The 26914-nt window shown below is 61.6% G+C and overlaps 15 protein-coding genes across 15 annotated transcripts; 9 read left to right on the top strand and 6 right to left on the bottom strand.

Moving 5' to 3' along the window:
• Nucleotides 1-74: 74 nt before the first annotated feature.
• MJAP1_002035 (4-nitrophenylphosphatase) lies at nucleotides 75-971 on the top strand (the record flags this gene model as incomplete). Its single annotated transcript, XM_060265979.1, has 1 exon — nucleotides 75-971. The coding sequence occupies one exon, from the start codon at nucleotides 75-77 to the stop codon at nucleotides 969-971; it is 897 nt and encodes a 298-aa protein (XP_060121962.1).
• A 98-nt stretch (nucleotides 972-1069) lies between these two features.
• Nucleotides 1070-1981, bottom strand: ERV29 (ER-derived vesicles protein erv29; the record flags this gene model as incomplete). Its single annotated transcript, XM_060265978.1, has 1 exon — nucleotides 1070-1981. One exon carries the CDS (start codon nucleotides 1979-1981, stop codon nucleotides 1070-1072), a length of 912 nt encoding a protein of 303 aa, XP_060121961.1.
• A 112-nt stretch (nucleotides 1982-2093) lies between these two features.
• Nucleotides 2094-4694, bottom strand: MJAP1_002033 (uncharacterized protein; the record flags this gene model as incomplete). Its single annotated transcript, XM_060265977.1, has 3 exons — nucleotides 2094-2758; nucleotides 2836-4657; nucleotides 4680-4694. 3 exons carry the CDS (start codon nucleotides 4692-4694, stop codon nucleotides 2094-2096), a joined length of 2502 nt encoding a protein of 833 aa, XP_060121960.1.
• A 266-nt stretch (nucleotides 4695-4960) lies between these two features.
• On the top strand, nucleotides 4961-6805 carry MJAP1_002032 (uncharacterized protein; the record flags this gene model as incomplete). The annotated part of the gene is made up of 1 exon (XM_060265976.1): nucleotides 4961-6805. The coding sequence occupies one exon, from the start codon at nucleotides 4961-4963 to the stop codon at nucleotides 6803-6805; it is 1845 nt and encodes a 614-aa protein (XP_060121959.1).
• A 49-nt stretch (nucleotides 6806-6854) lies between these two features.
• MJAP1_002031 (uncharacterized protein) lies at nucleotides 6855-7842 on the bottom strand (the record flags this gene model as incomplete). Its single annotated transcript, XM_060265975.1, has 2 exons — nucleotides 6855-7732; nucleotides 7755-7842. The coding sequence occupies 2 exons, from the start codon at nucleotides 7840-7842 to the stop codon at nucleotides 6855-6857; spliced, it is 966 nt and encodes a 321-aa protein (XP_060121958.1).
• Nucleotides 7843-8634: 792 nt separating this feature from the next.
• Nucleotides 8635-10069, top strand: MJAP1_002030 (uncharacterized protein; the record flags this gene model as incomplete). Its single annotated transcript, XM_060265974.1, has 2 exons — nucleotides 8635-8697; nucleotides 8720-10069. 2 exons carry the CDS (start codon nucleotides 8635-8637, stop codon nucleotides 10067-10069), a joined length of 1413 nt encoding a protein of 470 aa, XP_060121957.1.
• Nucleotides 10070-10107: 38 nt separating this feature from the next.
• MJAP1_002029 (non-specific serine/threonine protein kinase) lies at nucleotides 10108-11224 on the top strand (the record flags this gene model as incomplete). Its single annotated transcript, XM_060265973.1, has 3 exons — nucleotides 10108-10163; nucleotides 10186-11057; nucleotides 11193-11224. 3 exons carry the CDS (start codon nucleotides 10108-10110, stop codon nucleotides 11222-11224), a joined length of 960 nt encoding a protein of 319 aa, XP_060121956.1.
• A 19-nt stretch (nucleotides 11225-11243) lies between these two features.
• On the bottom strand, nucleotides 11244-13057 carry MJAP1_002028 (Xaa-Pro aminopeptidase; the record flags this gene model as incomplete). Its single annotated transcript, XM_060265972.1, has 2 exons — nucleotides 11244-11496; nucleotides 11520-13057. The coding sequence occupies 2 exons, from the start codon at nucleotides 13055-13057 to the stop codon at nucleotides 11244-11246; spliced, it is 1791 nt and encodes a 596-aa protein (XP_060121955.1).
• Nucleotides 13058-13936: 879 nt separating this feature from the next.
• On the top strand, nucleotides 13937-15530 carry MJAP1_002027 (uncharacterized protein; the record flags this gene model as incomplete). The annotated part of the gene is made up of 4 exons (XM_060265971.1): nucleotides 13937-13980; nucleotides 14496-14518; nucleotides 14579-15145; nucleotides 15169-15530. The coding sequence occupies 4 exons, from the start codon at nucleotides 13937-13939 to the stop codon at nucleotides 15528-15530; spliced, it is 996 nt and encodes a 331-aa protein (XP_060121954.1).
• Nucleotides 15531-15630: 100 nt separating this feature from the next.
• MJAP1_002026 (uncharacterized protein) lies at nucleotides 15631-19389 on the top strand (the record flags this gene model as incomplete). The annotated part of the gene is made up of 5 exons (XM_060265970.1): nucleotides 15631-15672; nucleotides 15699-15724; nucleotides 15748-15900; nucleotides 15923-16035; nucleotides 16058-19389. The coding sequence occupies 5 exons, from the start codon at nucleotides 15631-15633 to the stop codon at nucleotides 19387-19389; spliced, it is 3666 nt and encodes a 1221-aa protein (XP_060121953.1).
• An 81-nt stretch (nucleotides 19390-19470) lies between these two features.
• Nucleotides 19471-20863, top strand: MET2 (homoserine O-acetyltransferase; the record flags this gene model as incomplete). Its single annotated transcript, XM_060265969.1, has 2 exons — nucleotides 19471-19925; nucleotides 19948-20863. 2 exons carry the CDS (start codon nucleotides 19471-19473, stop codon nucleotides 20861-20863), a joined length of 1371 nt encoding a protein of 456 aa, XP_060121952.1.
• Nucleotides 20864-20943: 80 nt separating this feature from the next.
• Nucleotides 20944-21488, top strand: MJAP1_002024 (uncharacterized protein; the record flags this gene model as incomplete). The annotated part of the gene is made up of 2 exons (XM_060265968.1): nucleotides 20944-21053; nucleotides 21077-21488. 2 exons carry the CDS (start codon nucleotides 20944-20946, stop codon nucleotides 21486-21488), a joined length of 522 nt encoding a protein of 173 aa, XP_060121951.1.
• A 3-nt stretch (nucleotides 21489-21491) lies between these two features.
• MJAP1_002023 (uncharacterized protein) lies at nucleotides 21492-23418 on the bottom strand (the record flags this gene model as incomplete). Its single annotated transcript, XM_060265967.1, has 2 exons — nucleotides 21492-21617; nucleotides 21640-23418. 2 exons carry the CDS (start codon nucleotides 23416-23418, stop codon nucleotides 21492-21494), a joined length of 1905 nt encoding a protein of 634 aa, XP_060121950.1.
• A 31-nt stretch (nucleotides 23419-23449) lies between these two features.
• Nucleotides 23450-26389, top strand: VAC8 (Vacuolar protein 8; the record flags this gene model as incomplete). The annotated part of the gene is made up of 5 exons (XM_060265966.1): nucleotides 23450-23914; nucleotides 23970-24532; nucleotides 24641-24660; nucleotides 24682-24780; nucleotides 24804-26389. 5 exons carry the CDS (start codon nucleotides 23450-23452, stop codon nucleotides 26387-26389), a joined length of 2733 nt encoding a protein of 910 aa, XP_060121949.1.
• Nucleotides 26390-26440: 51 nt separating this feature from the next.
• COX6A (Cytochrome c oxidase subunit 6A) lies at nucleotides 26441-26872 on the bottom strand (the record flags this gene model as incomplete). Its single annotated transcript, XM_060265965.1, has 2 exons — nucleotides 26441-26691; nucleotides 26716-26872. The coding sequence occupies 2 exons, from the start codon at nucleotides 26870-26872 to the stop codon at nucleotides 26441-26443; spliced, it is 408 nt and encodes a 135-aa protein (XP_060121948.1).
• Nucleotides 26873-26914: the final 42 nt, after the last annotated feature.

Genomic DNA, 26914 nt, shown 5'->3' with positions numbered 1-26914 from the left:
TCCGCGGACCTTTTTTTTTGTGGTGGAGGTCGGGCCACGTCGGGGGTAGGAGGGAGCTGGTACCTTTCCTCCTGATGTCCTTCTTGTTTAATCGTGCCCAGAAGGAGAAGGCGAACGAGGGGCCTCGGACGACAGAGGTCATTCTCACCCCTCCGCCCGGCGCCAAGCCGGGGCCGCAGCCGGAGCTGAAAGAGGGCGACGAGGAAAAGCTCCAGGAGCTGCAGCAGCACGTCCTCGACTACATTGCGCAGCACCCCTGCCCCGAGGCGTACCTGCCGTACGAGGAGCAGTGGCTCGCGAACCCCGTGCTGTACAAGCGCTACCTGCGTGCGACGCGTGGCGACCTCAAGGCGTCCAAGCGCCGGATCCTCGACACGCTCGAATGGCGCCGAGACTTTAAGCCGGAGATTATCCCGCCGGACGAGGTTGCGCCGGAGGCGGAGACGGGCAAGCATATCCTCTGTGGCTTTGATCGCGAGGCACGCCCGATCCTCTATCTGCGCCCCGGCCGCGAGAACACCAAGACGAGTCCCCGCCAGATCCGCTACATGGTCTGGAGCTTGGAGCGCGGCATCAACCTCATGCCGCCGGGCCAGGAGACGCTCACGATCGTCGTCGACTTTAACGGGACAAACCTGTCGACCATGCCGTCGCTCGGGACTGCGCGCCACGTCGCGCACATCCTCCAGACGCACTACGTCGAGCGTCTCGGCCGCGCGTTTGTGTGCCATATGCCCAAGTTCATCTCGGCCTTCTTTTCTGCGCTCTCGCCCTTCTTGGACCCGGTGACCAAGGACAAGATCCGCTTCAACTGCCCCGACATGACCGAGTTCATCGAGAGCAATCAGCTTGACGACCAGTTCCCCGGCGGAGCTTATCCTTATCAGTTCGACTTTGACGTCTACTGGAAGGCGCTGGTCGAGCGGTGCGGTATCCAGCCGGACGGCACGCGCAGGGTGCCGTCCGCCTGATCCATTCTTTCTATGCTTGTATCGCATCTCCTCCCAGCTGGATTTATAGCTACATGTACGTGCAAGCACTACATTTCAACGCATGGGCATCCCGACCATTAAGTAACCTTTTTGCGCTCGTCCATCGAGAGCCCACCCGGGCCCATGTTGACCAGCAGCAGCAGGCCACCGACAATGGACAGCGTCTGGAAAAAGTCGTAGCGCAAAAAGTCGCGCTGGGGGTGCGCCGAGTGCACGGTCCAGAAGTTGTTCACCGCGATGTTGAGCACACTCAGCAGCAGCACCAGGAACATGGCGCTCCAGCGCGCCTTGAAGCCGACCGCAACCATGATGCACGCGCCAAAGCCGAGCACCGACACGGCGGCGCGGAAGAAGCTCCACTCACCCTGGAACACGAAGCCGATAAAGAGAAAGATGAGCAGGACACGGCCCGCGAGCTGGAAGTAGATCTTGCGGTCCGTCTCGCTGACGTTCGGCAGGCCTGCAAACAGGTTCTTGCGCTGGTTCGCAAAGGAGTCGGACAGCACCATGAGCAAACCGCCGACCACGGACAGGTTGCGCAGGAAGAAGTTAAAGTCGGTAATCAGGCCGTATCCAAGTCCCTGCAGCACAATCACACCCAGCAGCGATGCGACGCTGATCTCGGGGAAGCGGCGGATGATCACCATGATCGATGCGGCGGTCATCACCAGCACGTTCAGCAAGAGGAAGGCGTGCGTGAGGAAGAGCGGGATGCCGCGGTAGCGGTTCAGATAGGTCGTCTGGTCACCCCACTGCGTCAGAATACGCATGGCGTCCTCCAAAAAGGTCACCACAATCAAGAAGCGGCCGAGCGCAGGGAGGTACGGCTTGATCGGCTGCGACCACGCATCGATCAGGTCCTCGGCCTGCGACGAGTACTCCTTCACATTCTCCATCCACTGTGGCGACGAGGACGGAGGCTGTGAGTAGCGGTATGCATCGTTCGACATGTGCTGCGGCGGCACAAATGCAGAGTGCCCGTACGACATCGTTCAGGAACTACTTCGGGCTCCACGTTGCAGCGTGCATTCTGTTTACGTAGGGACCGGTGCCATGATTATGTAATATGCCCCCGCGCAACGCCGACGTGCGGGGAAGGCACTAGGCGGTAGGGATGCCGGCCCGCTCGTCGTAGCCGAGCGCGAGGTTGAGGTTCTGCAGGCACTGGGTAGCAGCGCCCTTGAGCAGGTTGTCGATCACGCCGACAATCACCACGCGCTCGCCCTCCGACTGGACTTGGAAGCCGCCGACCTTGAAGCCGTGGCGCAGCACAATGTCGCTAATTTCGGGCACGGCGCTCTTGATTTCGACCAACGGCTCCGCGCCGTATTTTTTCTCAAAGAGTTCCTTGACCTGCTTCGCAGTGAGCTTGGACTTGAGGGGGATGCTCGCCGTAGAAATAATACCCTGGAACCACGGAGCGACAGACGGCGTAAAGGCGACCTTCACCTCGCCTTCGCCGAGCGTCGCGAGGTGGTGGCGGGCCTCGCGCTCGTGGATGTGGTCAGTCAATGCGTAGGGACGGACACCGCCGCTCAGCGACTCGGGCGTGATCTTGGGCAGCGTCACGGGACGCTCGCCCGGAGCGCGCTTGCCGGACGACTGCGTTCCGGCGCCGCTGTAGCCCGAGATGCCGAAGACGGTGGGCGCCTGCGCAGGGTCAATAAAAGGAAGGAGCGGCGCAAGAAGCATTTGCGTATTTGTCGCATAGCAGCCAGGGTTCGAAATCAGCTTGGCACTGCGCACCGCCTCGCGGTTGTACAGCTCTGTATTAGCCCATTCATCGTTGCGCGCGCTACAGCAGCCTATGGGGCGCTGTGGCACGGCTAGGCCGCATACGCACCAGGAAGTCCGTACGTCCACTCGGAGTCAAAGCGGTGGTCGGCGCTCAGGTCCACAATCACGCCGTGGCCTTTGGGCTTGCCGGCGCCGCCCTCACGGACAGCGTCCACAAACGGCTTGCACACGCCGTTGGGGAGCGCCATCACATAGGCGTCCGGCGGCGCGACGTCGCCGTGGCCTTTTTCGAGCTTCTTCAGGTCCTCGAGCGAGATGTTGGAGTAGGACACCTCGCCCTTGGTGTACTCCTCAAGGGGGAGGCCCGCGAGCTCGCGAGAGCTGACGTGCGACAGCTCGAGGCTGGGGTGCTCGTTGATGAGCTGCACGAGCGAGCGGCCAGTGTAGCCACGCGCACCGATCAGCGCGACACGCTTCGGCACCGCGCTCGTCGCATAGGTGCGGCGCGTGGCGAGCAGCTCGTGCGCGGCCGTAGCGATCTGCGGGCGCGTGTGCGACGCGGCGAGCGTCGCAAAGCCGCGCGAAGGCGCCACCTTGCGGGCGTTCAGGGGGAGGTAGGCGCGCTCGACGCGGTTGTTGTCTTCGAGGTGACGCATCACCTTTTCGACCTCGCCCACGTCCTGGATGCCGTAGTAAAAGAGGCTGCGGCGGTCGCGCGTGAAGCTGCCGTCGGCGTGCTCAAAGTGCCACGCGCGGTTCTCGTCGTCGGCACGGGCCGTCCAGACGAGGCGCTTGTGGTCCTTGCGGATCATGCTCCAGATGTTGTCGACAATGTTGTTCATCACCGCGTTGCGCGAAGTGACCATGCGCGAAAGAATCGGGACCTCACCCGGGGGGTGCGACACGAACGCGACACACTCCAGCGCCTCATCGCCGTAAATCGTGTACGGGTGGCGCGAGAGCTCGGAGAAGATCTGTGCGACGCTCTTGCGGTTCTCGCGCACGTCATCATCGTGCTCGCGGAGGACGGTGCGCAGACGCTCTGCGCCGATCTCCTCGATCGAGTGGCTCTTGAAGAGCTTGTAGCCGCGGCGGATGAGCGTGCCCGCACCGCTGTCGGTAAAGAGCTCCTTCTGGAGCTGGTCCACCGAGATGATTGCCACGGACGAGGAGCGAGGCAGGTGGTCGAGCAGCTCCTTCATCTCACGCAGCTTGAGCTTGGTGCCGAACTTGACCCACTCCTCCTTCATCAGGCCGTCGTACTCCTCGTCGAGGTTGATCGCCTCGATCAGCTCGCCCGTCTTGCCGTGCACAAGACCGCCCTTTTCGTTGAGGTAGACAATCTTCATCGGCTCGAGCACCTTGGAGAGCTCGCTCGCGGCCACGTCTGCATTCACGTTAAGGATCTGGCCGTCCTCGGTCAAGGCGAGACTCGTGAGGATCGGCAGGCAGCCCGCACGGATCGCGCTCTCGATCGGCTCCTTGTCCACGCGATCAATTTTGCCGACCAAACCGTACTTTTCGCGGTCGAGGTACGAGGCGGTAAAGACGCCAAGGGGAATGGGCCGTGCACGGCTTCCCAGTGACTCGAGCTTCTCGACCAGGCGCTGGTTCTCCTCGAGGAACACGCGGCGGGCGACGCGCAGTGTCGAGGCATCGGTGATGCGGATGCCATCCGAGTAGTCGGGCTCGACACCCTCCTTCTCCAGAATCTCGTTTAGCTGCGGACCGGCGCCGTGCAGGACGACCGGGTAGAGGCCGACGCGGTGCAAAAAGCTTAGACTCAATGCAAGATCGTCGAGCTCATTCGTCAAGATCGCGCCTCCCACCTTGAGCACGGCAAACTTGTTGGCCGTGCTAAAGATGCGCAGGTATCTCTCGACCTCCTTGCGGGATGCGAGCGAGTAAAGCAGGCGCGTGATCGTTTCCTGGGTCAGTGCGCACACGTACACGATCGTCGGCCATTTCACGCAATCCAGCGTTTGCGGAACGCACAGCATGAGATTGGTGCAGGCAGCGTGCGTTTGCGCACGCACGCACGCTCGGGATGCTCCGGCGCAGGGTCCTAGCAAGAACGTTACGCATGACGGTTTCTCGCCAAGCTTCCCCACTGATACGCCGTTATCAATGAGTCAGTTGGGTCACGTGATGCTCGCGTGGCTACCCCAGTGTTGTTTTGGATCACGCTTCGACATTGCGCCTGTGGCGCTGCTGAGGGCCACGCCCGCAGGATGGAAGCTATGCAGATGACACCACCAGGGCACTCGCACGCCGGACTCGGTCTTGGGCGTGCGCCGCCCTTGCGCTCCAACACCACCCCCACCACCGGCTTCGACAGCCTCCAAGAACTCCTCGAACGCGAGGGATACAAGGAGACCCGCATCGTCACTCCGGCGCCGAAAGCGCCGGTGGTGATGTCCATTGACGATGCGGACGAACTACCGGACGAGGGCCAAAAGCCCGACGGATACCCCGACATCCAGGCATGGATGAAAGGCATGATGGCCTCCCAAGCACAGGACACAGCCCACCCTGACGTCCACTACGACCCGCCGCAGCGGCGCGTGCTCAAGAGCAGCAAGAGCGAAGTCGCTCTGCGCTCCATCCCGCGCCGCCGCAGCGTAATCTGGGACGCAAGCCGCGCGTACCGCAGCGGCGTGCCCCCCATGCCCGAGCCCAAAGCAGCGCCGGCCATTCCAGGCGCCGCCTCGCTTTCGTTCCTCGCATCGCCTGCTGCGCCGGTCGTCTCGAAAGAGGATGCAGTGGTACACTGCGACGAGGAGCCGAAAGCTCCCTCGCGCGCGCTACGCCGCTCCAAGAGCCAAGACCTCTTGCAAAAGACTCTGCGGGGACGCAGCAGTACCAAGTCGCTGCGCCCTCAGCCGCCTGTATGTAGCTGTGGCCGTGGCGCTGCGCGCTCGGCGATGCGCTGGCGCAAAGCGGCAGCCAACGTCGAGCCGCGCTACCACGCGCACGACTGCCCGGTGCGTCTGACGTGGGAAGCGTCGACTGACGAACCGGTGCCGCCTGCGCCGCCGACGCTGATGGTGTCGACGCCGCGTGGTGTGAGCGCTCCCAAGCAGCTCGGGTTATCGGAACGCGACTACGAGCCGAGCGACATGCAGCTGCTCTTCCGGCACCTTCCCCAGCCTCGCCTGGATCTCGTGAAGCGCGCGACGATTGCCGGTCTCTATGGCCTTTTCCACGCCCCCGAGACGATTTCGGAGCAGCATCTGCTCGGCCCTCCGAGCCGGCGGCGCTCGCCGCGCAAGCGCGCGCCGCGGACAGTGTCGGTGCCTCATCTGCGTAGCCTCGATGGGCTGCGGACACCCTCGGGCTCACGGCGCCGCGTGCGGAGCGCGTCGGAGCGTATTCACGCGCTCAAAGAGTCGGTCGACGAGCGGACCGCGACCGATGCGGCGCCGCACTCGGAGAAGCAGCCTTATGCGATGCTCTCCAAGTTTGACGACGCCACGCATCCCATGTCACCCGACAAGGAGAACCAAGAGGACGATGTGCTGATGCAGAGTCCGACCATGCAGCGCGCTTTGAGCCGCTCGCGCTCGCGCTCCATCGCAGCGTTCGGCGAGGAGCGCCCGGTGCTTGGCGTTTCGGACGCTGCGCAGCGCAGCGTACTGGGCAGCAATGCGCCTGCGCCGCCTCTGCCGCAGTCGCTTCCGCTCGCGCCCAGCGCGCTGCCCATGGCTTTCCGGGAGCCCAAAAATGCGCCTCAGTTACGCCCCAAGCTCGACGTGCGTAAGCCGAGCAAGACGCGGCCTGCGCCGAGCCACAGCCCGCCAAAACCAAACGTGCTCGGCACACGCACCGGCTTCTCGGACCCGTCCGAGGCGCGCACGCTCCGCCGCGCGCAGTCGAGCAAGGTGCTTCGGCCGCAGCGCAAGCCGTCGACGGCGGCGCTTGGGCTGGGCCTTGCGCTGCCGTCGGGCGGCGCACCAGCGCTCTTCTTTGACAACAAGGTGCACTGCTCGTACAGCTCGGCGAGCAGCTCGGAAGGCATGCCCGAGCACCGCACGCGGCAGAATATCCCGCCCGTGCCGCCGATCCCCAAAGCGTAGGCGCCACGTTAGTGCAGATACCCAGCATGTAGCCATTACGAAATCTATTTCAGCGGATCTGCGCATCGTCCGCAAAGCCGGTCGTGACATCGAGGCCTTGGCGCTCGCGCTCCATCGCCTTGTTGTACTCCTCAACCGCCCGGTCGTAGTCCGAGACGCGGGGCTCGGCGGGGGGCGCACGGGATGCTTGCTGCTGGCTCTGCTGCGCCATCGCCTCTTTCGCACTGCGCTGCCGGATATCTTCCCAGGTGCTCGGCTGGCCGGTACGGTCCTGGCGCAGCTGCGCCCACCGCGTCCCGGGGCCGGTTCCGGCAGGGGCTTCTTGCGCAGGCTCAGCGCTGTCCAGCGACTCGGTCGTCGACCAGTCCTGCGACGCTGCGGGCGGCGCACGCGCAATGGGCGGGCCGGGCGTCCAGGGGCCTCGCGACGGTGCATCCTGCGGCTTGTCGCTCCACGAGCCACGCGCAGGGCCGCTGCCCATCGACGCCCACGGACCGCGCGTCGCGCCGTCGCCGGTCGCTGCCCATGGGCCACGCGCGGGAGGAGCTTGGGCATCGCCCCAGTCGGCACGCGGCGTATTCGTCCACGGCCCGGTGCCATCGCCCGCGTTCTCCGACGAGGCGTCGAATGGCGGAGAGGAGCCAAGAGGGCCGCCCTGGCGGCGGTCCTCCATCTTTTGCTTGAGCACGCCGGCAAGGTGCTGGGGATTCTCGATGCTGCGCATCGCACTGCGGCTCATGCCGATGCCGATGGGAATAAACACCATCGAGCCTGCAAATCCACCAAAGAACGCAAGCGCAAAGGTGCGCAGCGCGCTTGTCGGGCGGTTACGACGGCGAATCGCATAGACGGTGCCGGCGGTGCCAGCAAGGAATCCCACCACACGTGCGCGCCATACGTTGGTGCCGATTTCACGGAGCACCTCGGCTGCGTTAGGAAGAGTGCGTACCTTCTTTCGGTGTGAGCTTGTCTGCGTTGCCGATCCCGGGAGGGGGGGACTGCGGCTCGGCGTCGGGGCTCGGATACGTAGGGTTCATTTTTGGGTGGAAGGGTGCGCACGGTCGCGCTTATTAAGCCCCGCTACGGTGGCGACCGAATTATCTCCGCGGAATTCGAAGCGAGCACCGCGCGCGATCGCGGCGCCGCGGGGGCGCGCGTGGCTTGCGTCGCACTCCGCTGCGGCTCTGCGGGCCGTTGCAGGCGATACAAGACGGTACAAAGGGTCAACAATGTAGCGAATCGTAGATAGATGCCGCGAATGCAAGAAAATAAGGGCGGATCGTCTATCGTCTACGCACGCGCCACGACACGCGCCCGAGACGCGTCGTGCCGCCTATGACCTCTTTGCTGCGGTTTCCCATCAGCACTCGCTACGAGCGATCTCGTACACAAAGAAAACACGCATATCATACTACCTCAACGTGATCGACACGATTGGCTACATAGACTACAAACTTTCTTTTGGTTCCTGCTGCACAACACCCAACCTGACTCGGCCCCCAGACACGGTCCCTTGAACACTGCGGGCCCCGTGCTGATCGTGCATAACCCACACCTGTCAGGTGGAAGCGTGCCAATCCAATAGTGACGTCTTCTGCGCATGCATGCGCCACGAGGCGCCTGGCATTTTCCGGCCGACGCGCTACGCGACGCGGGTTTAATTGCGCGCCGGCCACCTGCAGACTCCTGGCAGACCGCCCCTGCAGCTTCAAGTCCCGCCTGCGTGTCCTCTTGGTGTACGCCACAGACGCGCGCCTTAGTGATAGTCCGACGCGCTGAGCGTCGCATTCAACACGCCACAGAGCAACGCAGCTCCGCCAGCGCCAACCATGGCGGCGGTTCGAATTTCGCAGCCCGAAGCGGACACTTTCGGCACGCCCCGCCTCGTAGAGGTACGTCGCTAGTCTGACCCAGCACGCCCATCGTCTCCGAGAACGCCTAGAAGCCGCCGCATTCCATGCTGGTCTCTCCAACACTGCACGCGATCACCGCGTAGCCAACGAGTACACGCTCGGTACACCTCTCCCGCTCGCCGAACCGCACGCGATCGTGCAGACTGCGCCGCGGACGCCGACCAACAGCCGCAAGCGCAAGGCCGCGTCCGAGACACCGCGCTCGAGCGACCTGTATGAAGGTCTCTTTGGCGCAGACTTTGCGCTCGAGTCGCCCTCCAGGCAAGGCGCCTCGCCCGTCTTTCGAGTATCCTCCATGCCGCCCTCGCCGGTCGCGTCTTCGCCCCGCGCCGCGCCTTCCACGCCCAAGGTGCGCACGCCGGCAAGCGCAGGCGACTGGCTGAACCGTGTCGCGTCGTCCCCGCAGCTCGGCTCGCCGCAGCGCTCGGGCGGTGCGACAAGCGACATGCACAACCACCCGTCGGCTGCTCTGCTACAACATGAGCAGCAGGCCGCGCAGTTCCGCATGCCGTTTAAGCGGCGGCGCATGCGGACGCAGGGCGACGACACCTTCCACTTCCCGTCGCATGGGCACCGCAGCCCTGCGGGCCGCCTGCCGAACGGACACATCGCCTCGTCCCTCGCGCAGAACCTGGGACTCTGCGGCGAGTCGCCGTCACGGCGCATGTTGGCGCCGTCGACGTCGCGTCACGCGCGCTTTGCGTCTACTTCGTCGATCCCGGATCGCCAGTCGCTCGACAGCTACATTCCGGTCCGGGGCTACGATCCTCTGCCGCTTGAAGCGCCGCGCTCGCATCCCCGGCCCATGCGCATGCATCCCGAAATGGAAGCACGTCCTCTGGCCCCGCCGCGGTTTGTGCACGACGTAAAGCACGGTGCGGAGGGCCATGATGTGCCGCATGCGCGTGCCCACGAGGCCGCACTCACACACGACGGTCGGTCGGTGCGCCATGGCAAGATGCCTAGTCCGGAGAAGGCATGGGCAGCGCGAACGGATTTGCGCGGACACCGCCGCAGCATGTCGTACAGCACGCTGGAAACCCCGCTGCCCGTCTCGCACGACCGCAGCGGCAGTATCACGACGCCTCCAGCCGCATCGCCTGCGTACCCTGTTACGCCCAAGTCCCTGGGATCGAGCTTTAGCTATGGCGAGTCCCTCAACATGTCACCGACACCCCAGCCGCGCAGCGCGCGGCGTCGGCAGGACACGCAGGCTCTTACAGCCAGTCTCCCTGCCAAGAGCTCGCGCCATCTGCGCCTCCGTTCTGATGACTTTGGCGCACGGTCCTCGCGCCCGCTCTGGGCGCAGTCCCCGCGCCCGCCGCCTGCCCCGTCGTTCGTACGTATGTAGCCATGAAGTAACGAGTTCCACGTGATTTGTGTTCCACCATGCACGGTGCAGTACGGTATACCAAACAGGCGCGCATCGGGTCAGGGTCGTACGGGTACGTGGACCAACTAATGTAGCGAGGTATTCCGCGGTAGCGATAATACCAATGGCCAGGTTGTCGCGATCAAGGTGGTTGATTTGGAGCTGTCCGGCGAAGAACTGCTCGCAGTGCAGCGCGAAATCGCGGTGCTGAGCCAGGTACATAACCCTTACATCACGGCCTACTATGACAGCTTCTTGCAAGGACCGCAGCTCTCCATTGTAATGGAGTACTGCGCGGGGGGCAGCTGTGCGGATATGCTCGATGCGGGGCTCTTGCGCACCGAGCACATTGCTCCTGTGCTCCGTGGAGTGCTTCACGCGTTGGTATACCTGCACAGCGACAATAAGCTGCACCGTGATATCAAAGCTGCTAATATCCTGCTGTGCCATGACGGCAGCGTCAAGCTTGCCGACTTTGGCGTCGCGGGCCAGCTTACCATGGCGTCACGAAAGGACAGTGCATTTGTCGGCACGCCGTACTGGATGTCGCCGGAAGTCGTGAAGCAGAGTGGATACGATTCCAAGGCGGATATTTGGAGCGTGGGGATCACAGCGATTGAGCTCGCAGAAGGTGATCCGCCTTATGCGAATCTGCACCCGATGAAGGTCTTGCATTTGATCCCTCGGAACCCTCCGCCGACGCTTGGCCCGACCTACCCCAAGCCTCTCCAACAGTTTGTTAATCTGTGCCTTACACGCGATCCTCAGCAGCGTCCCAGCGCTGCCGTGTTGCTAAAGCACAAGCTCATTCGCAGTGCGGCGCCTACATCGACGCTCGCGCCTTTGGTCGCTCGAAGGGTTGCTCAGGCGACCGAAGGCGATGTGTCCCCGGCCAAGTCGGACGTGTATCCCGAGCGCAACACGGGCATGTGGGATTTCGGCACGGTACAGCACCGCGCACGGTTAGGTGCCGTGCCTATGTCGGAACCAGCGGCTGCCCCGGCACCGGTCGCCGAGGCGCAACCGCGTCGCACGGGCGCCTTTTCCTCGCTTCTAGGTCGCGTTTCGACTGCGCTGGGTACGCGAAGTGAAGGACGTACAGCGACAGTCGTGCAACAGGACGTGCCGCGTTGATTTCGATTTCATGATCTACTTACACACGCGCGGTGCATTCTTTTTCGAGCCACTTGAGCGCGCGAGCGTCGCCCTGCTTCTCAAGGATAGGGCGGAGCTTGGTGAGCACCTCATCGTGGTACGAGTTGACCCAAGCGCGCTCGTCACTCGTAAGCAGGCTCGCATCAATGAGCGAGGTTTGGATCGGGCACATGGTGATGTGCTCGAAACGAAGGAATCCTTTGCTCGTCGGCGGCTCCGACACACCCGACGGAAGCAGGTGCGGCTGGACACTGGGTGAGAAAACACGACGTACATAACCAAGTTTTCAATACGAATACCCCATTCACCATCGAGGTAGTAGCCTGGCTCATTGCTGATTACCATACCGGGCTTGAGACCCGTGTCATTAAACGTGAGACGCGTGCCGATGCCCATCGGAGGTTCGTGTACATTCAAAAAGTGGCCAACGCCGTGGCCAGTACCGTGACGGTACTCGAGATGGTCGCGCCAAGCCGGCGCACGCGCCAGGGCATCGATCACATAGCCCGTCGTGTTGTACGGGAAAATCAAGCGATCGATCGCAATGTGTCCCTGGAGCACACGGGTGAAGCAGCGGCGCTGATAGCTAGTGGGGGTGCCAAAGTGCAGCGTACGCGTAACATCCGTGGTACCAAAGGGGAAGTGAGCACCACTGTCGCACAAATACAACGCATCGCGCTCAATGTAGGGGCTGCCCTCTTCGGGTGGCGAGTAATGAATAATGGCACCATTCGGGCCAGTGGACGAGATGGTGGTGAAGCTAAGGCCCTGGAAGTCCTCCTGCTTCTGACGGAATTCGGTAAGCTTGTTGGCTCCCTCGGTCTCTGACACCTTTTCGCCATTGGCAAGTGCCTCCTCGAGCCAGGCAAAGTAGGACGCGAGCGCAGCGCCATCACGAAGGTGCGCCTCCCGGAAACCGTCCAGCTCGACCACGTTCTTCACACTCTTGCTGTCGACCACCAGCGAGCGGTCAACGAGCGTACGTTCCGTACCAAGCGCCTGGAACACAGCGTAAGATGCACGCTTGCCAATTAAGAGCTTCTGGCCAGGCTGCAGCTGTTGTTCCATCGCACGCAAGTCGTTGTAAAACTCGCCATAGGGGCGGAGTACGACACTCGTACCGAGATGCTGGCGAACATCGTCAGTGAGCTGAGCTTCGTTCACATAGAGTACGGTACGGTCGAGCGTTACAATAGCAAAGGTGAAGAACACGGGGTTGTACGGCACGTCGGTGCCGCGCAGGTTGAAAAGCCATGCAACTTCGTCCAGCATCGTAGCCACAAATCCATAGGCTCCTCTTTGCTGCATATCCTTGCGCAGCTCCTGGATCTTCTTGTCAAACGACTTGCCAGTGAGCGAGTCGGGGAGCGATGTGATAGGCTTCTGGGGACGCTCGGGGCGGCCCTCCCACACCGCAGCAACCAGGTTCTCGGGCAGCGCCACGAAGGAGATATCCAAGAGTTGGAGGTCCTCGATCAGCTTTTGCGCCTCTTCCACGCCAATCACCTTGGGGTCGACACCGACGCGCGCCCCGCTCGACAGGGATTGCGTGAGCCATTCTTGCCAAGTAGGGACATCCGGCTCACCCATGCGCATCAGCGTCCAAACACCAGGTTCAAGCTGCTGCGAGGCCTGCAAAAAGTAGCGACCGTCTGTAAAAAGCAGCGCTTCGTTCTGGGTAATCAGGGCACATCCAGCCGAACCATTGAAGCCGGTGACGTAGCCACGCAGGAGATCAGAATCGGCAGGATACTCGCTCGCATGCTCATCCTCCGATGGGACGATGTACGCATCGATATTTTTCTCCTTCATAAGGCTGCGCAATTTCTTTACAATCTCGGCGGTTGGTACCACCCCATTGTTCACAGCGCCCATAGCGGAGACCGAAACAGACGACTTGGTCGCAAGTGTACGATAGGTGCGAGGTACAAAGGGAATGCCAGTCCACGCACGAGTGTTGGACAGACGCAAGTAAGCAGGAGTCAAAGGTACGGTGCCTCGTACTCGCAAGGGGGCAAGCAAACGAAGAGCTCGGCGGCAGCCCAGTGACATAAATCGAGGGATGCTCGCGTGGCAGCTGCACCAAATCGGACCTGCCAGCGCCAACTTCCAGGGCTGACCCAACCATGGGACAATACCCCTACAAAAATGTTAAATTGAAGCATATTCAATTCAATATAGCATTTTATTTATATTATTTCAACATACGCGAGTTCCATTGAACATAAAATAGGTTGTCTAATAATAATCCGACAATTAAAATATATAATTGAATAACTAACTGATATATTTAATTGATACACATAAATATTATTTATTGTTAAACAAACAATATGTATAATATGAATTAAATTTAACAAATATTCATTAAATATTTTATATTGAATCAAATGGCTATCTATGTTGAAATGTTATATACTAGATATTAAATGTGTGGATTGGTTTAGATTTGGAGTATGTTATTATTATAATAATAATAAAATGTTGGAAAATATAGTTATTTAGTTTCCTATTTGTTTTGTTTTGTTTTGTATATAATGTTCTCGTTATGATAATAGTAATTATATGTTATATTAAATAAGTATTGTCTAAATATGCTTTCGTTGAGCCAGTCCTGCTCAGCCTTCTTTTGCTTACGTTGACAAGCAGCAGGGCTCGAAGATTTTGCTTTGCCTCCACCCACATCTGAATATGGCAGAGGGCAACGTACCTGCCGACGTCCCTGAGGCTAGGGTGTTTGTTGGTGATTCCACTGGCCGCCTCAAAACTCTGTATACCAAGTCTCAGAGGTATGAGCAAGTGGATATACCCGGCTGCCGGTATGGTGCTGCTGTAGCATGCCAGGAGCTTGCATACGGTATTCTGACTCTCGTGGATGGATCCAAGTGGCCTGTGGTATGTATTTGAAGGACAATAGCAGGTGACTAACACGGAGTAGATCGCTATGAGCCGCAAAAGTGGTGTTGTGGATGTGATCCTTCCTCCCGGCCGTGAATCTGCGGCTGGCGAGGAGTCTGTGGCCGAACCACATGGTGCTCGGCTGTTGTGTACTATTCGTGAGGACCGCATGCGCGTCGGTGCTGAGCGCTGGGTTGGGCTTAAAATAACTGAAGGGTATGTATTCGCCTTGAATGCAGATGCTGACGTTGAACAGAGGTGTTCTGAGCTGTACTTCTGGTGGCGCGTTCCGTTATACCCCTCTGTCAAGCTTCCATATTCGGGTGACTGAGGATGACGAGTCCCCTGAAAGTGTGACATTTCTGGATAAAGCAAGTGAGGAGCAGCTTGATCAAATTTCTCTCAAATGGAACGTGCGTGCTCCTCTGCACCAAGTGGCTTTTTACCCTGACACGGATGCTCCGCAGTACTTTGCGTACGGTGGTGAACAGGTTCCTCTCTCTGTATGGAGTCTTCCCAAGACGCTGGAAGCGTGTCGCAAAGGCGAAGATCCTGCGCAGCAGGAAACGGGCGAGGACGAGACGAGTGCCGAGATTGTCTCTGGCAAGAAGCGCCGTCCTGCCTCGTCCAATGCAAGTAAGCAGCGTGACCTGTTGTTTGGCGAAATCTGGCGTGCCAAGAACCTCCCCAACGATGCCCTGTCGCTCCCTCGACACCCTCTAATCCGTTCCATCGCCTTTGTGCCTTCGTCGGACGAGACAGAATCCGGTACACTGATGGCCTCTGTGGTCGTGGGCACGAAAGATGGCGTGATCCGCGTTTATGAGCCGGGCAAAAAGAATGCGCGCCACGTACATGAGTGGCAGATCGCTACCAAGAACCAAGGCGCGATCCGCGTTCTTACCCCCTCGCTGAAAGACAACCTCCTGTTTGTGGGTGACTCGGCCCGGAACCTCTATGCGGTGGATTTCAAGGCGGGCCGTGTCTTGTTCCAGTACAAAGGTATGTCTATGCATCTAACCCAGATATCACAGGCACGATTTCCAGTCTGCTGGTTCTCTCCGTGCAGGAGGAAAAGGAGCGGAAAACCTTCCTTCTCGGCGCCTCCCTTGATCGCCTCGTTCGCCTCTTTGATATTGGCACTCCCTACTCCAATGGCCAGCGCCGCCGTGGCAATACACTCTGCTCGTACTTTACGGGTGTCGAGAACGCTATTGCGATGGCTGCCGAGAAGACCTCCTTCACGGTTCATCGCGAGCCTACAGAGGAGGAGGCGGACGAAGAAAACTTGTGGACCAACATGGCGGTCGTCAGCGAGCAGGCTAACAATGATGAGAGTGACGAGGACTCGCACAAAGAGAAGCGCTCCAAGCGCGGCCGTTCGTAGACCCTAGTTGCCCAAGCACTCTGGCTGCTGACAAAATGTGGAGGAAGGCCCTGTGCGCCCGGTCGCAGGTTGCGTCGCGCACAGGACGTGGGGAGGCACGATGGGTGCGAACCGCGCAACAATGCTTGCGCTCTTGGACAAGGTATGTTCCTGAGTGCTTACCGTCAGATGAAGTCTCCCGATGCCGACTTTCGGTAGGTGACTCTGGCTTACGCAGGTATATGGCCTTGAACGATTTGGCTTCGAGCATCTCGCACGAGTCGTTCGTTTATCATCCTATGGATGAGACGGTAGAAGCAGCGACAGTTAAGGAGGTGTTGGAACTGCTGATTGACAAAAATGCAGAGGTAAAGAACCTCGCAGTGAAGACGTACGTCTACGCGCTTACCCAGACTCGGCACGCTGTCGACCCGCGTGCGCGGAGGAAACTTCCATGTGATTATCACGAGCCTTGGCGCGCTTGTGCGCGAGGACGATGAGGAGCGCCGCGACATTGCATCGCTCGGTATGTATCCTAGCTCACACAGCCCTGCGCACGACCATGGACGAGATCGCTGCGGACGCAGCACTGAGTCAAGTCGCTGTGCAGAATCTCGTGCCTGTGCTGGTGGCCCAGGTGCAGTCGTCCAACGTGAGCCAGGCACAGCAGACGAGTGCAATGGATGCGCTTTTGGATGTGCTTGCACATTTCCCCGAGGCCATCGTGCAAGACCCTTCCATGCAGACGTCCGTGCTCGAGACGCTGCTCGGCGTGCTGCACAGCCGTGCTGCACTGACCAAGCGCGCAATCCAGGGACTGGGTATGCTGAGTGTGGAATGCGTGCCTGCTACCTACACCCAGGTTCTCGAGCGTGGCCTGGCCACGCTCCAAGGCGCGCCCCCTGCTGCGACGCGCACGGCCATCCAACTGCTGGGCGTGTTGGCGCGCGAGACGCCTCTGCGCCTGCGCCCTGTAGCCGCTGCGCGTGCGCAGGATGTGCTGCATGTGCTACATGCCGGCACGAACCTCGACCAGGACGACAGGGACGAGTTCCTCGAGTCGTGCCTGCAGACGCTTTCCTCGCTGCTCGTGCACGTCATTACGCCTGGCTCGATGGACTTGCACAACCTCGTCGAGCAGGTGCTTTCCTTGCTCAAGTACGATCCCAATGCAACCGACTACGAAGAGGAGGAAGAAGAGGAGGAGGAAGACGACGACCTTCTCGACGACGACTACTCGGACGACGACGACCTATCCTGGAAAGTACGCCGCGCCTCGGGCAAGCTGCTTGCCGCGCTCTGCACAAACCATCTCGATGCGGTGCGCCCAATGGCCTACACAATTGCCAGTGCACTCGTCGCGCGCTTCAGCGAGCGCGAAGAAAGTGTGCGCTTGGAGGTACTGAGCACATTTGCTCTCCTGCTCCAGCGCCTCGCAGATGGCCCGGAGGTAAGCGGACACAAGCGCAAGCGCGACAATGTCGAGCGTGCGGAGCGCGCCGCGCCTCTTTTGGACCTCTTGCCGCATGCCGTACGCTCCCTCGGCCGCCAGGCCTGCACGGGTTCGCCGGTGACGCAGATTGCGTGCCTCGACACCTTGGCACAGCTCGCCGCCGTGTTTGGCAAGGCCATGGCGCCGCACCGTGAGCCGATTCTCGTTGCCGTGCGCCGCATTCTGTCTGGCAACCGCGAGGCAGTGGCGCATGACCGGAGCCGTGCACTGGCCTGTGTGGCGCTCCTTCGGGAGCTCGCCATGGCCGCGCCCGCCGAGCTAGCAGCCGAGCTTCCTTATGTGGTGCAGGTGTATGCGGATGCGATTGCAGCCAAGCACCACCGCACGGCGCTCGAAGCGCTTCGTGCCTCTGCGACGCTCTCCCAGAACGTGGTGCAGGCGCTTGGCGCACAAGCGGTGGTGTCGCAGCTTGCGCGTCTCTATGATGCTGCGCTTGAGCGCCTGCAGCGCAGCGACTCGGACCAAGCCTTGCGTGAAGCCGCGCTGGGCACGATTGGCACTCTGCTGTGCTCCGCCGGTCCTGAGCTGGGCGCGCGTCTTGAGCCAGGCCTCGACGCTATTCGGACGCGCCTTGCGAATGAGGTGCTGCGTACTGCCTGCCTCTCAGTCGTGTTCGACGTGCTGGCATGCGATACGTTGCGACCGCTTCCTCTCCTGTCGGCCTTTGCACAGAGCCTGTTGGAGCCTCTCCTCAGCCTCGCGTCGGTGCCGGACAGCAACGTGAGTGTGCTAGCCCTGCGGTGCTTGTACAGCACGTTGGCCTTGCTGCGCGAGCATGTCCCCTACGATGGCCGCGTCGCCGTGGTCCAGCTCCTGCGCTCGGTTCCTGTGAGTGCCGAGGCGCCGACCTTGGCACCGCTCCTTGCCCTGGCGGACCTGGTGGTGCGTACAGACCCCACTCAGAGTCGCACGGTGGTCGAGAGTGTGCTCCATGCCGTGCTTCCGCTGCTCGGCTCGCCGACGCTGCCGACGCATACGCTCGACGTCCTCTGTGGGCTGCTTCGTTCGCTCGCAGCCGCCGAGGACAGCCTTGCACCTGCGCTCGTTTCGGCGCTGGAAAACACTTGGGAAGCGCAGTGTGCTGCACCCACGCATGGCTCTCTCACGCCGCTGGCCTTTGCACGGTGTCTCGGCGCGGCGGCCGGCACGTCGGCCGCTCTGCCTGCCATGTTGTCGCGCGTAACGGCGCTGCTTGCGGCACAGGACGCTGCTCCTCAGAGTCTCGGCTACTATACGCTTGGTGTCTTGGGTCAGCAAGGCACGCTGTGTGGCTGGCCCGAAGCTCCGGTCGTCTTTTCCCAGGTGCTAGGCGCGCCCGAGAGCACCGGGCGCGCCTTTGCGCTCGGCGGCATGGTGCTCGGCGATGCTCAGTTCCGTGCGCCGCTTGATGCGCGTCTGGAAGAGGACCTTGTGCCAGCGCTGCGTATCCTGCGTGAAGCGCTTGCCAATGCCAACGACGAGCAGCTCGAAATGCTCACTGCCCACTACTGGCCGCGTCTTACGCTCCATGTCCTGTCGCTGTCGCTGGACGATGCGGGACAGGCCGTGCTTGACGTGCTGTGTGAGTGCATTGCGCGTATGGTCTTTAGCGACCCCCATTCCTGCCTGCAGCAGCTTGAGGAGGAGGTTCATTCGCACACACCCGCTGTCCGTGCCAAGGTGCTGGGCGTCGCCCGCACAGTAGTGACGCTGGACCGTGAGCATGCACTCGATGCGATGCTTGCGCCCCAGCTCTGGCGCATCCTGCAGCTCCTGGGTGATGAGGAGCTGGAAGTGCGCCGTGGCGCCGTCATGGCACTGCACGCAGTGGTGTACAACCGCCCCGAGCTGGTGCAAGAGCAGCTCGGCGCGCTCTTGCCCAAGCTGTATCAGACGACTGTCGTGCGCGAGGACCTGAAGCGCAAGGTGGCTATGGGACCCTTTACAGTGATTACGGACGATGGCCTCGACTTGCGCAAGAATGCGTTCGAGACGCTTTTTACACTGCTCGAGACGTGCTTTGCAGAGATGCAAGTGACCGACGTTTTGCGCTGTGCTGTGCAGGCGCTGCAGGACGACGACAGTGTCAAGCTGCTTGCCTGTCTGATGATTATGCGCATTGCGGATCTTGCTCCTGAGCAGGTTTCCCCCTTCCTCGACGAGATCAGTGCGCCGCTGCGCACGGTTCTCACGCGCAAGATTCGCGACAATGCTACAAAGCAGGAGGTGGAAAAGGCCAACGAGCTCACGCACGCTGCTGTGCGTGTGCTTGCCCACCTTTCGGCAGCCTGTGAGGTGTCTATGTACCCTGACTTTTGCGAGCTGATCGCACAGACGCAGCAGTCGCCCCACGCGCCGCTGCTGGCCAAATTAACGGCCGCCCCATAGAATGGCCCAAGCGTTTTGCTGTAACCCAATCAATTAGCACGTGCGCGAGTTCGACAACCGCTGACTCCTATATTCCACGATATGGCTTCGGCTCCGTTCGAGGTGCCCGGCCCTACGTCGCCGTTTGCGGTGAATGTGGACCAGAGGTACCTGGTTGTCCCCGAGTTCACCTTGGAAAGCGGCGTGCGGCTGACCAATGCCCCTGTCGCCTTCCAAACCTGGGGCAAGCTTGATTCGACTGGCTCGAATGTGATCGTCGTGTGCCACGCTATCTCGGGCAACGTCGTGGCGACCGAGTGGTGGTCATTCTTTGTAGGCCCGGGCCGTGTTCTCGATACCAACAAGTACTTTGTGGTGTGCTGCAATGTGATCGGCTCGCCGTACGGCACGGCCTCGCCAGTGACCCGGCGAGGCGGAGAGGATGTGCAGAACGGCCAGTGGACGTGCGCGAAGCATGTGCGTGCATCCAAAGAGCAGACGGAGATTACCTGGTGGGCGGATGAATTCCCCCACACGACTCTGCGCGACGATGTGCGGTACGTATCCTCGCTTATCCAGCCTTCATAAGCATGTGCTCGACTATGTCGGTGTCCAGCAGATTGCATTGGTCATTGGCGGCTCTATGGGCGGCATGCTCTCGCTCGAGTGGCCGCTGTGCTTCCCTGTGCGCAACCCCGGTTCGGTGGATGCCCTGCCAAACGGCTCCAAGAACGAGCAGCCCTACATCCGCGGCGTCGCGCTTCTCGCGAGCCCTGCACGGCACTCTGCCTGGAGCATTGCCTGGTCCGAGATCCAGCGCGCGTCGATTGCTGCCGATGCGCGCTACAAAGGCGGCCGCTACCTCCTCTCAGACCCCCCAGAGCAGGGATTGGCGTCCGCGCGTATGTGCGCCATGATGACCTACCGCCACCCCGACAGCGTCGACCGGCGCTTCCGGCGCCTGCGCGGCAAGCAGAACCTGAAGCCCGCCGCGGACAAGTCGGGCGAAATTACCAAGCTTGCCGAGAAGAGCGGCACGACGCCTGCTGAGCTGGCCAAGATCGAAGGCCAGCAGAGTCGAGAGATGTTTGCGGTGCAGTCCTACCTGAAATACCAGGGTGAAAAGTTCTTGGAGCGCTTTGATACCAACTGCTACGTGCACCTTACCCACAAGCTCGACGCACACGACGCAGCGCGCGACCGTCACAGTTGGGCGAAGGACTCGGGCTCGGCGGACAGCGACGAGGTCCTCGCCGGCGTGCTCCGGCACCTCGGCACCTCGCCGGTGGGCTGCAAGGTCATTACCTTTTCCATCACCTCGGACCTCGTCTATCCCCCGCCCGACCAGTATTTTATCCACCACAGTGTCCCGGGCTCGCAGCTGCAAGTGGTGGACAGCAGCGAGGGCCACGACGCATTCCTGCTCAACCTTCCTTCCATCGAGAATGCAGTGCGTGCATTCATGCAAAAACTCTCGGCCTCGGCCAAGTTGTAAGCATAGACACAGTTCATCCTGTCTGCATAGGCCGTAGTTCATCCTGCTCGCCTCTTTTCCCCCAGCCTCCACTTTTCACCATGTACTGTCTGCGGTGGTGGCTGCCCGTCTTTCTGCTGCCGCTGCCTGCGGCGCCGCCGCTGTTCTTGTTCCTGTTCATTGCGAGCTACTTGATGCAGACGCGCCCATGGTAGGTCACCTTGCTAACCGCAGCATGTACTGTGGCGTGATCATCGCCCTGCTCTTCCTCACATCGTGCTACTGGCACACGCCTTCGGAGCCGGTGCAGTGGGCCTTGTCGGTGCCGTACGCCGACACACGCATCGGTTTCGGTATGACGCGCGTGCTGCAATGGCTCGGGAAGGTGTCTGCACCGACCGCTGCCCTCGCACCGGATGCGCCGCTGCCGGACAGCGCGCCGTGCGCGTGGTGCTGGACCGATCTGGCGCTGAGCAAAGGACGCAGCCTGTTTGGCCTGATTCCTCGGCCACCGTCGTGCGTAAGCGGCACGACGTGTGCGGCCGTGGCCACCGATACCCCTTCCTCCTCCCACTGGTTCCTCGGCGTGCCGGGGACCAAGCTCGGCTTTGCCCTTGATTGGAGTGTGCTTCTGCCGCAAAAGTAGTAGCTACGCGTTACGAATGTGAAATTGATGAATCGTCTGCTTCGGCACCGCGAGCGTGCGCAAGTGGTCCTTGATCCACTCGGTACGCTGCTCGGGGACGTGCGCAAAAATCCGATAGCGTTTGTCATGCTGGGTCAGTCAGAGCACGTACCTTGAGCACCGCTTCCATCTCGGCAAGATCGACGTGCGACGCCATGTCCAGGACAGACACGCCTTCGGGATCCACGTCCTCGTCCTCCGGTACGGCCGTGTCGCTCGGTGCATCGCCATGTTGCTCCTTCTCCTTGCGGAGCCGGCCCCAGAAATCGACAAACGCATTCTCTTTGAGCATCTCGGTAAACTCGGAACGCGCTTGCGCGTTCCGCCATGCATCCCACGCCTGGAACTCGTGAGAGAGGGTCGTCGTAGGGACCTTGTGCACGCCGGCATCCTCCCCGACAAACCGCTTCAGGCCGGCATTATCAAATTCGTCGTCGTGGCGCACGAGTGCAAGCACGCTGTCTTCGTCCGCGACGAGGCGCTCCATGCCGCGCTCGTCTTGCGTATGCTTTGCAAAGAGCCGCGCAAGCTGGTCACGCCGCTTGTTTTGGATGCGCGAGAGGTGCTCGTCAAAGTAGACACGTTTCATCTCGTCGCTCAGCACGTCGCGCATGTTGTGAGGCGCAAAGCGCTCGTCACGGCTCAGGAGACGCTGCGCATCGTCCCACGCAAGCCAGGGATCACGAACGGCATCCAAGAGCAGCTGCCGGAAGTCGCTCTCGCGCTGCTCGGCCGCGACGTCGTGGCGCGCAGCTCGATTCCGCTCATTCATGCGTGCATTATCGCGGCGTACTTGCTCCTGGCGCTGCTGCAGCGCACGCTCGCGCCTTGCGGCATCGTCGCGCTTGGTCGCAGGGGGCTCGGCGTGTGGCACGGGTGCAGGGGGCTCTGCGTGTGGCACGGGCGCCGGTTCTTGCTTTTCCTCCTCCTTCTCCTCCTCCTTTTCACCACGAATCCACCGAGTAAAGAGCTCGGCACGCCGTGTCGCACTGCCTACCGCATCGTACCGCTTGTCCTGCACAAGCCCGTTTGTCTTCTTTGCCGACGCCCAGATCGTAGCGGCCTGCGCCTTGTCCGGAACGCCATCGGCTCCTTCGCGTTTCCGCACCTCGGCTGGGCTCGGCAGCGTTTCCGAAAGGAGCGCAAGGAACGCAGCATCCGCCTTCTTTGCCAGCGTGCGCTTGATCTCGCTCAGTTCGGCGATCCACGCGTCAAAGATCTGGCGTGCCTCTTTTTCGTCGACGGACGCAAAAGCAGGATCCGAGCCCCACTTGCGCTTGGCGTCGTCAAACGTCGCGCGTGTCGACACTACATTCTTCTTCAGCAGCGAGCGCAGCGCACGCCCCGCGCCCGCATCCGGCGCCTTGGGCGGCGCAGGCTCGGTACGCTTAGCACGCTTTTCCCGTAGACGCAGCTTGCACCATTCATTAAACACCTCTTCGCGGTCGCGTGTGCTGGGCAATGCGCTGTACGCTGGCATGTGCACAAACTTGGGCAGCTCGCGGTCCCATGGCGCCATCGCGTTGACCTCGTGCGCGGTGCCATTCAACGAAGTGAGCATGTTCATAAACAAAGCACGCCCCTCTTCGAACGAGAGTGACGGCGCAGCAGGCATCGCTGCTGGTACGGGCTCCGGCGCAGGCGGCGGCGTCGGCTCGCGCTCTTCCGCTTCAGGCTCCGGCGCGGGCGACGCGACACGCATGCGCTTCGCCTGCGGTTCTTCTTTCGGCTCCATCGCCTCGACCTGCTCGCGAATCTCTTCAGGCACCGTCCATTCCGAGCGCTTCGTCTTTTTCTGTGCGTAGAAAACGTTTCCGTGGGTCGTAGTGACACGCAGCCACCCGTCCGTGCCTGGAATAGGCACCTTTTCCTTGGGCCGCTCCGCTTCCATGGCGGTCGAAAAGTGGAGGTCTCTCTCCAACATGTCGGACAGCGAAGGGGAAATTGGCCCGATGCCGGCGGGCGCTGCGCCGGCCGCGCAGGACGACGGCGTGCAGGCCTTTCGTGAGCGCGAGCAGCGCCAGCGTGAAATGGCCGAGCGCGACGCGCGGCAGCCGCAGAAGAGCGCGCGGCCAGAGTGGATGGTCGAGATGCCCGATACGAGCGGCGGCATTGCCGCGTCGATCCAAGCGAGCGGCGCGCCGCTCCGTGCGCGCGGATTTCACCAAGGGGGACGTGTGCAGCGCTCGGGAGGCGTCGGACCGACCGGCGACACGGAGCAGGCGCGGCGGCTATGGACCGAGACGCCCGAGCAGCGGCGCGAGCGCATTATGAGCGGCGGCGGCGTCGACCTGCCGAACCAGTCGACCGAGGACGAGAGCGAGCGCCTCGCGCGCGAGCGTGCAACCAAGCGCGACTCGGATATTCGCGAAAAGATCAAAAGCATGGTTCGTCGAGTGGCTTATGCAGGATGCATCGCGGAGTGCGAGTTTACTGGACCAGCACCGCCATAAGCGGATGGACGAGCTACGGAGAGACAAAGGAGGAGACCGTGACGAGCGCAGCGTGCGTGACGAGCACAGCGTGCGTGACGAGCACAGCGTGCGTGACGAACGCAGCGAGCGCCGTGACAGACATAAAGAGACGCGCTCGGAGCGCGACGAGCGCCGCGAGCGGCACGATCGGCACCGTGCAGAGCGCCGCGAGCGCGAGCACGACCGGGAGCACCGCCGTCGCGAACACGACCGTGAGCACCGCAGTCGCGAGCACGATCGGGAGCGCCGCAGTCGCGATCGCTCCGACCGGCACCGCTCCGACCGCTCCGACCGTGATCGCCACCACCACCGCCACGCACGCTCCGATACCCGATCACAGTCTCCTCCACGCAAGACACGTGCGCAGCGCGAGGCCGAGGACCTCGAGCGTACTACGACCCCCTATTTCGACAAAGACAAGGTCCTGGGCGCCGGCTCGCGCCTGATGGACGAGCGCGCGCGCGCACGCACCGTCGCCGACGCCGCCGAGCTCACGTCGCGCTTCGCGTCGGGGACCAAAGGCGCGTTTCTGTAGCTCCACATTCTTCCCACTTCGGCCGAAATAGAGACCCGGCCAGGGCACGCTCCGCGCCACGAGAGGTGAGCCTGCCGGCCTTGGAACCCGCGTAGAACAGCCAGTGCGATGGGAAATTTGTGCAGTTGCTGTACGTATTCAATAGTGCTCACGCTAGGTGTGGGGTCGCGCGGTCCGCAGTACGAGCCGCTGCTCCTGGACAATGAGCGCGACGCGGTGGCTGACCTGCTCCAGTACCTCGAGAGTACGTACCACCCCCTGACCCAGATCGTTCCGAGACGGACTTTTTCTCCGGAGAGCCGCTGCGTGCGCTGTCTACGCTTTCGTTTAGCGACAATGTCGACCTGCAGCGTAGTGCCGCGCTCGCCTTTGCCGAGATTACCGAGAAGGAGGTGCGCGAGGTGGGCCGCGAGACGCTCGAGCCCGTCCTCTTTTTGCTGCAGTCGCACGATGTCGAGGTGCAGCGTGCGTCGAGTGCGGCGCTGGGCAACCTCGCCGTGAACTCGGAGAACAAGCTGCTCATCGTCAAGCTCGGCGGCCTCGAGCCGCTGATCCGTCAGATGCTGAGCCCCAACGTGGAAGTGCAGTGCAATGCGGTGGGCTGCATCACGAACCTCGCGACGCACGATGACAACAAGACGAAGATTGCCAAGTCGGGTGCGCTCGTGCCGCTCACGCGCCTCGCCCGCTCCAAGGATATCCGCGTCCAGCGCAACGCTGCCGGTGCGCTGCTCAACATGACGCACAGTGACGAGAACAGGCAGCAGCTCGTGAACGCGGGCGCGATCTCGGTCCTCGTCACGCTGCTGGCCAGCACGGACACGGACGTGCAGTACTACTGCACCACTGCGCTGAGCAACATTGCGGTGGACAGCGTGAACCGCAAGAAGCTTGCGCAGGGCGAGCCGCGTCTTGTCCAGAACCTCATTGGCCTGATGGAGAGCGGCAGCCTCAAGGTGCAGTGCCAGGCGGCGCTCGCGCTGCGCAACCTCGCGAGCGACGAAAAGTACCAGATCGAAATTGTGCGCAGCAACGGCCTTCCGCCGCTGCTCCGCCTCCTGCGCTCGTCCTTCTTGCCGCTGATCCTGTCGGCAGCCGCGTGCGTGCGCAACGTTTCGATCCACCCCCAGAACGAGAGCCCGATCATCGACGCTGGCTTTTTGCACCCGCTCATTGAGCTGCTGAGCCACGAAGAGAACGAGGAGCTGCAGTGCCACGCGATCAGCACGCTGCGTAACCTCGCCGCGAGCAGCGAGCGGAACAAGGCCGCGATCATCGACGCGGGCGCCGTCGAGCGCATCAAGGAGCTCGTGCTCCACGTGCCGCTCAGCGTCCAGTCGGAGATGACCGCCTGCACTGCGGTCCTGGCTCTGTCGGAAGACCTTAAGCCGCAGCTGCTCGACATGGGTATCTGCGAGGTCCTGCTTCCCCTCACCGCTTCGCCCTCGATCGAAGTCCAGGGCAACTCGGCCGCGGCGCTCGGCAACCTGAGCAGCAAGTCGGACGACTACGCGCCGTTCAACGCCGTGTGGGACAAGCCGAACGGCGGCCTGCACGGCTACCTCGTGCGCTTCCTCGAGTCTGACGACACGACCTTCCAGCACATTGCTGTCTGGACGCTCGTCCAGCTCCTCGAGAGCAACAACAGCGAGTTGGAGCAGCGCGTGCGCGATAGCCCTCATATCCTCTCGCTCGTGCGCCAGCTCCAGGCCCACGGCGAGAGCGAGACCGAGGAGGAGGACGCGGAGGAGAGCCAGGCCGAGTCTGCGACGCCCGAGAAGGAGATCGCCGGCCTCTCGCGGCGCATTGAGGAGATTTTGTTCGATACGGGTGACCGCACCCACGATGCATAGTATCACAGACGGGTAACGCTTTCGCTAGTCAGTGGTGAGTCTACGAGGAAACTACATGTCCGGAGCAGGGTAGTTCACCTTGGGGTTGTAGAACAGGGTCTGCTGGCCCCAAGGGTATTTCTTGTTCTTGATGTTCAGGTACTCGTAGTCGGGGCGGGCGGGCAGCTCGCCGTCGTTCTCCTCGAGAACGTGCTCGTGGTGCTTGGCGTGCGCAGCCTCAATCTTGAAGGTGTACACACCAAAGACGATCGCGCCGGGGATCAGCGCGTAAAGGCTGATCTTGCGCCAGAGGTCGGTCGACTCTAGAGGTTAGTGCAGCAACGTACTGGCAGCGTGCTCGTAGGCGTGCTCACGGGCCTCGGTAAAGGCCTTGGCAGCCTCAGTGTTCGCCTTCCACGAGGTCACCGACGAGAGGGAACGACGGCCAGCAGGGGCAGCAGCGCGCGCAAACGCAGCACGGGGGACAACACGCAGCATCGACATGGTCAAAAACGCAGGGAACGGCTATGACAAACGGGCCGCCGG

This window comes from Malassezia japonica, chromosome 3 (assembly GCF_029542785.1).
Source record: "Malassezia japonica chromosome 3, complete sequence".
Taxonomy (NCBI): domain Eukaryota; kingdom Fungi; phylum Basidiomycota; class Malasseziomycetes; order Malasseziales; family Malasseziaceae; genus Malassezia; species Malassezia japonica.
The sequence above is the reverse complement of the archived record's forward strand: the minus strand, read 5'-3'. Positions and strand labels throughout refer to the sequence as shown.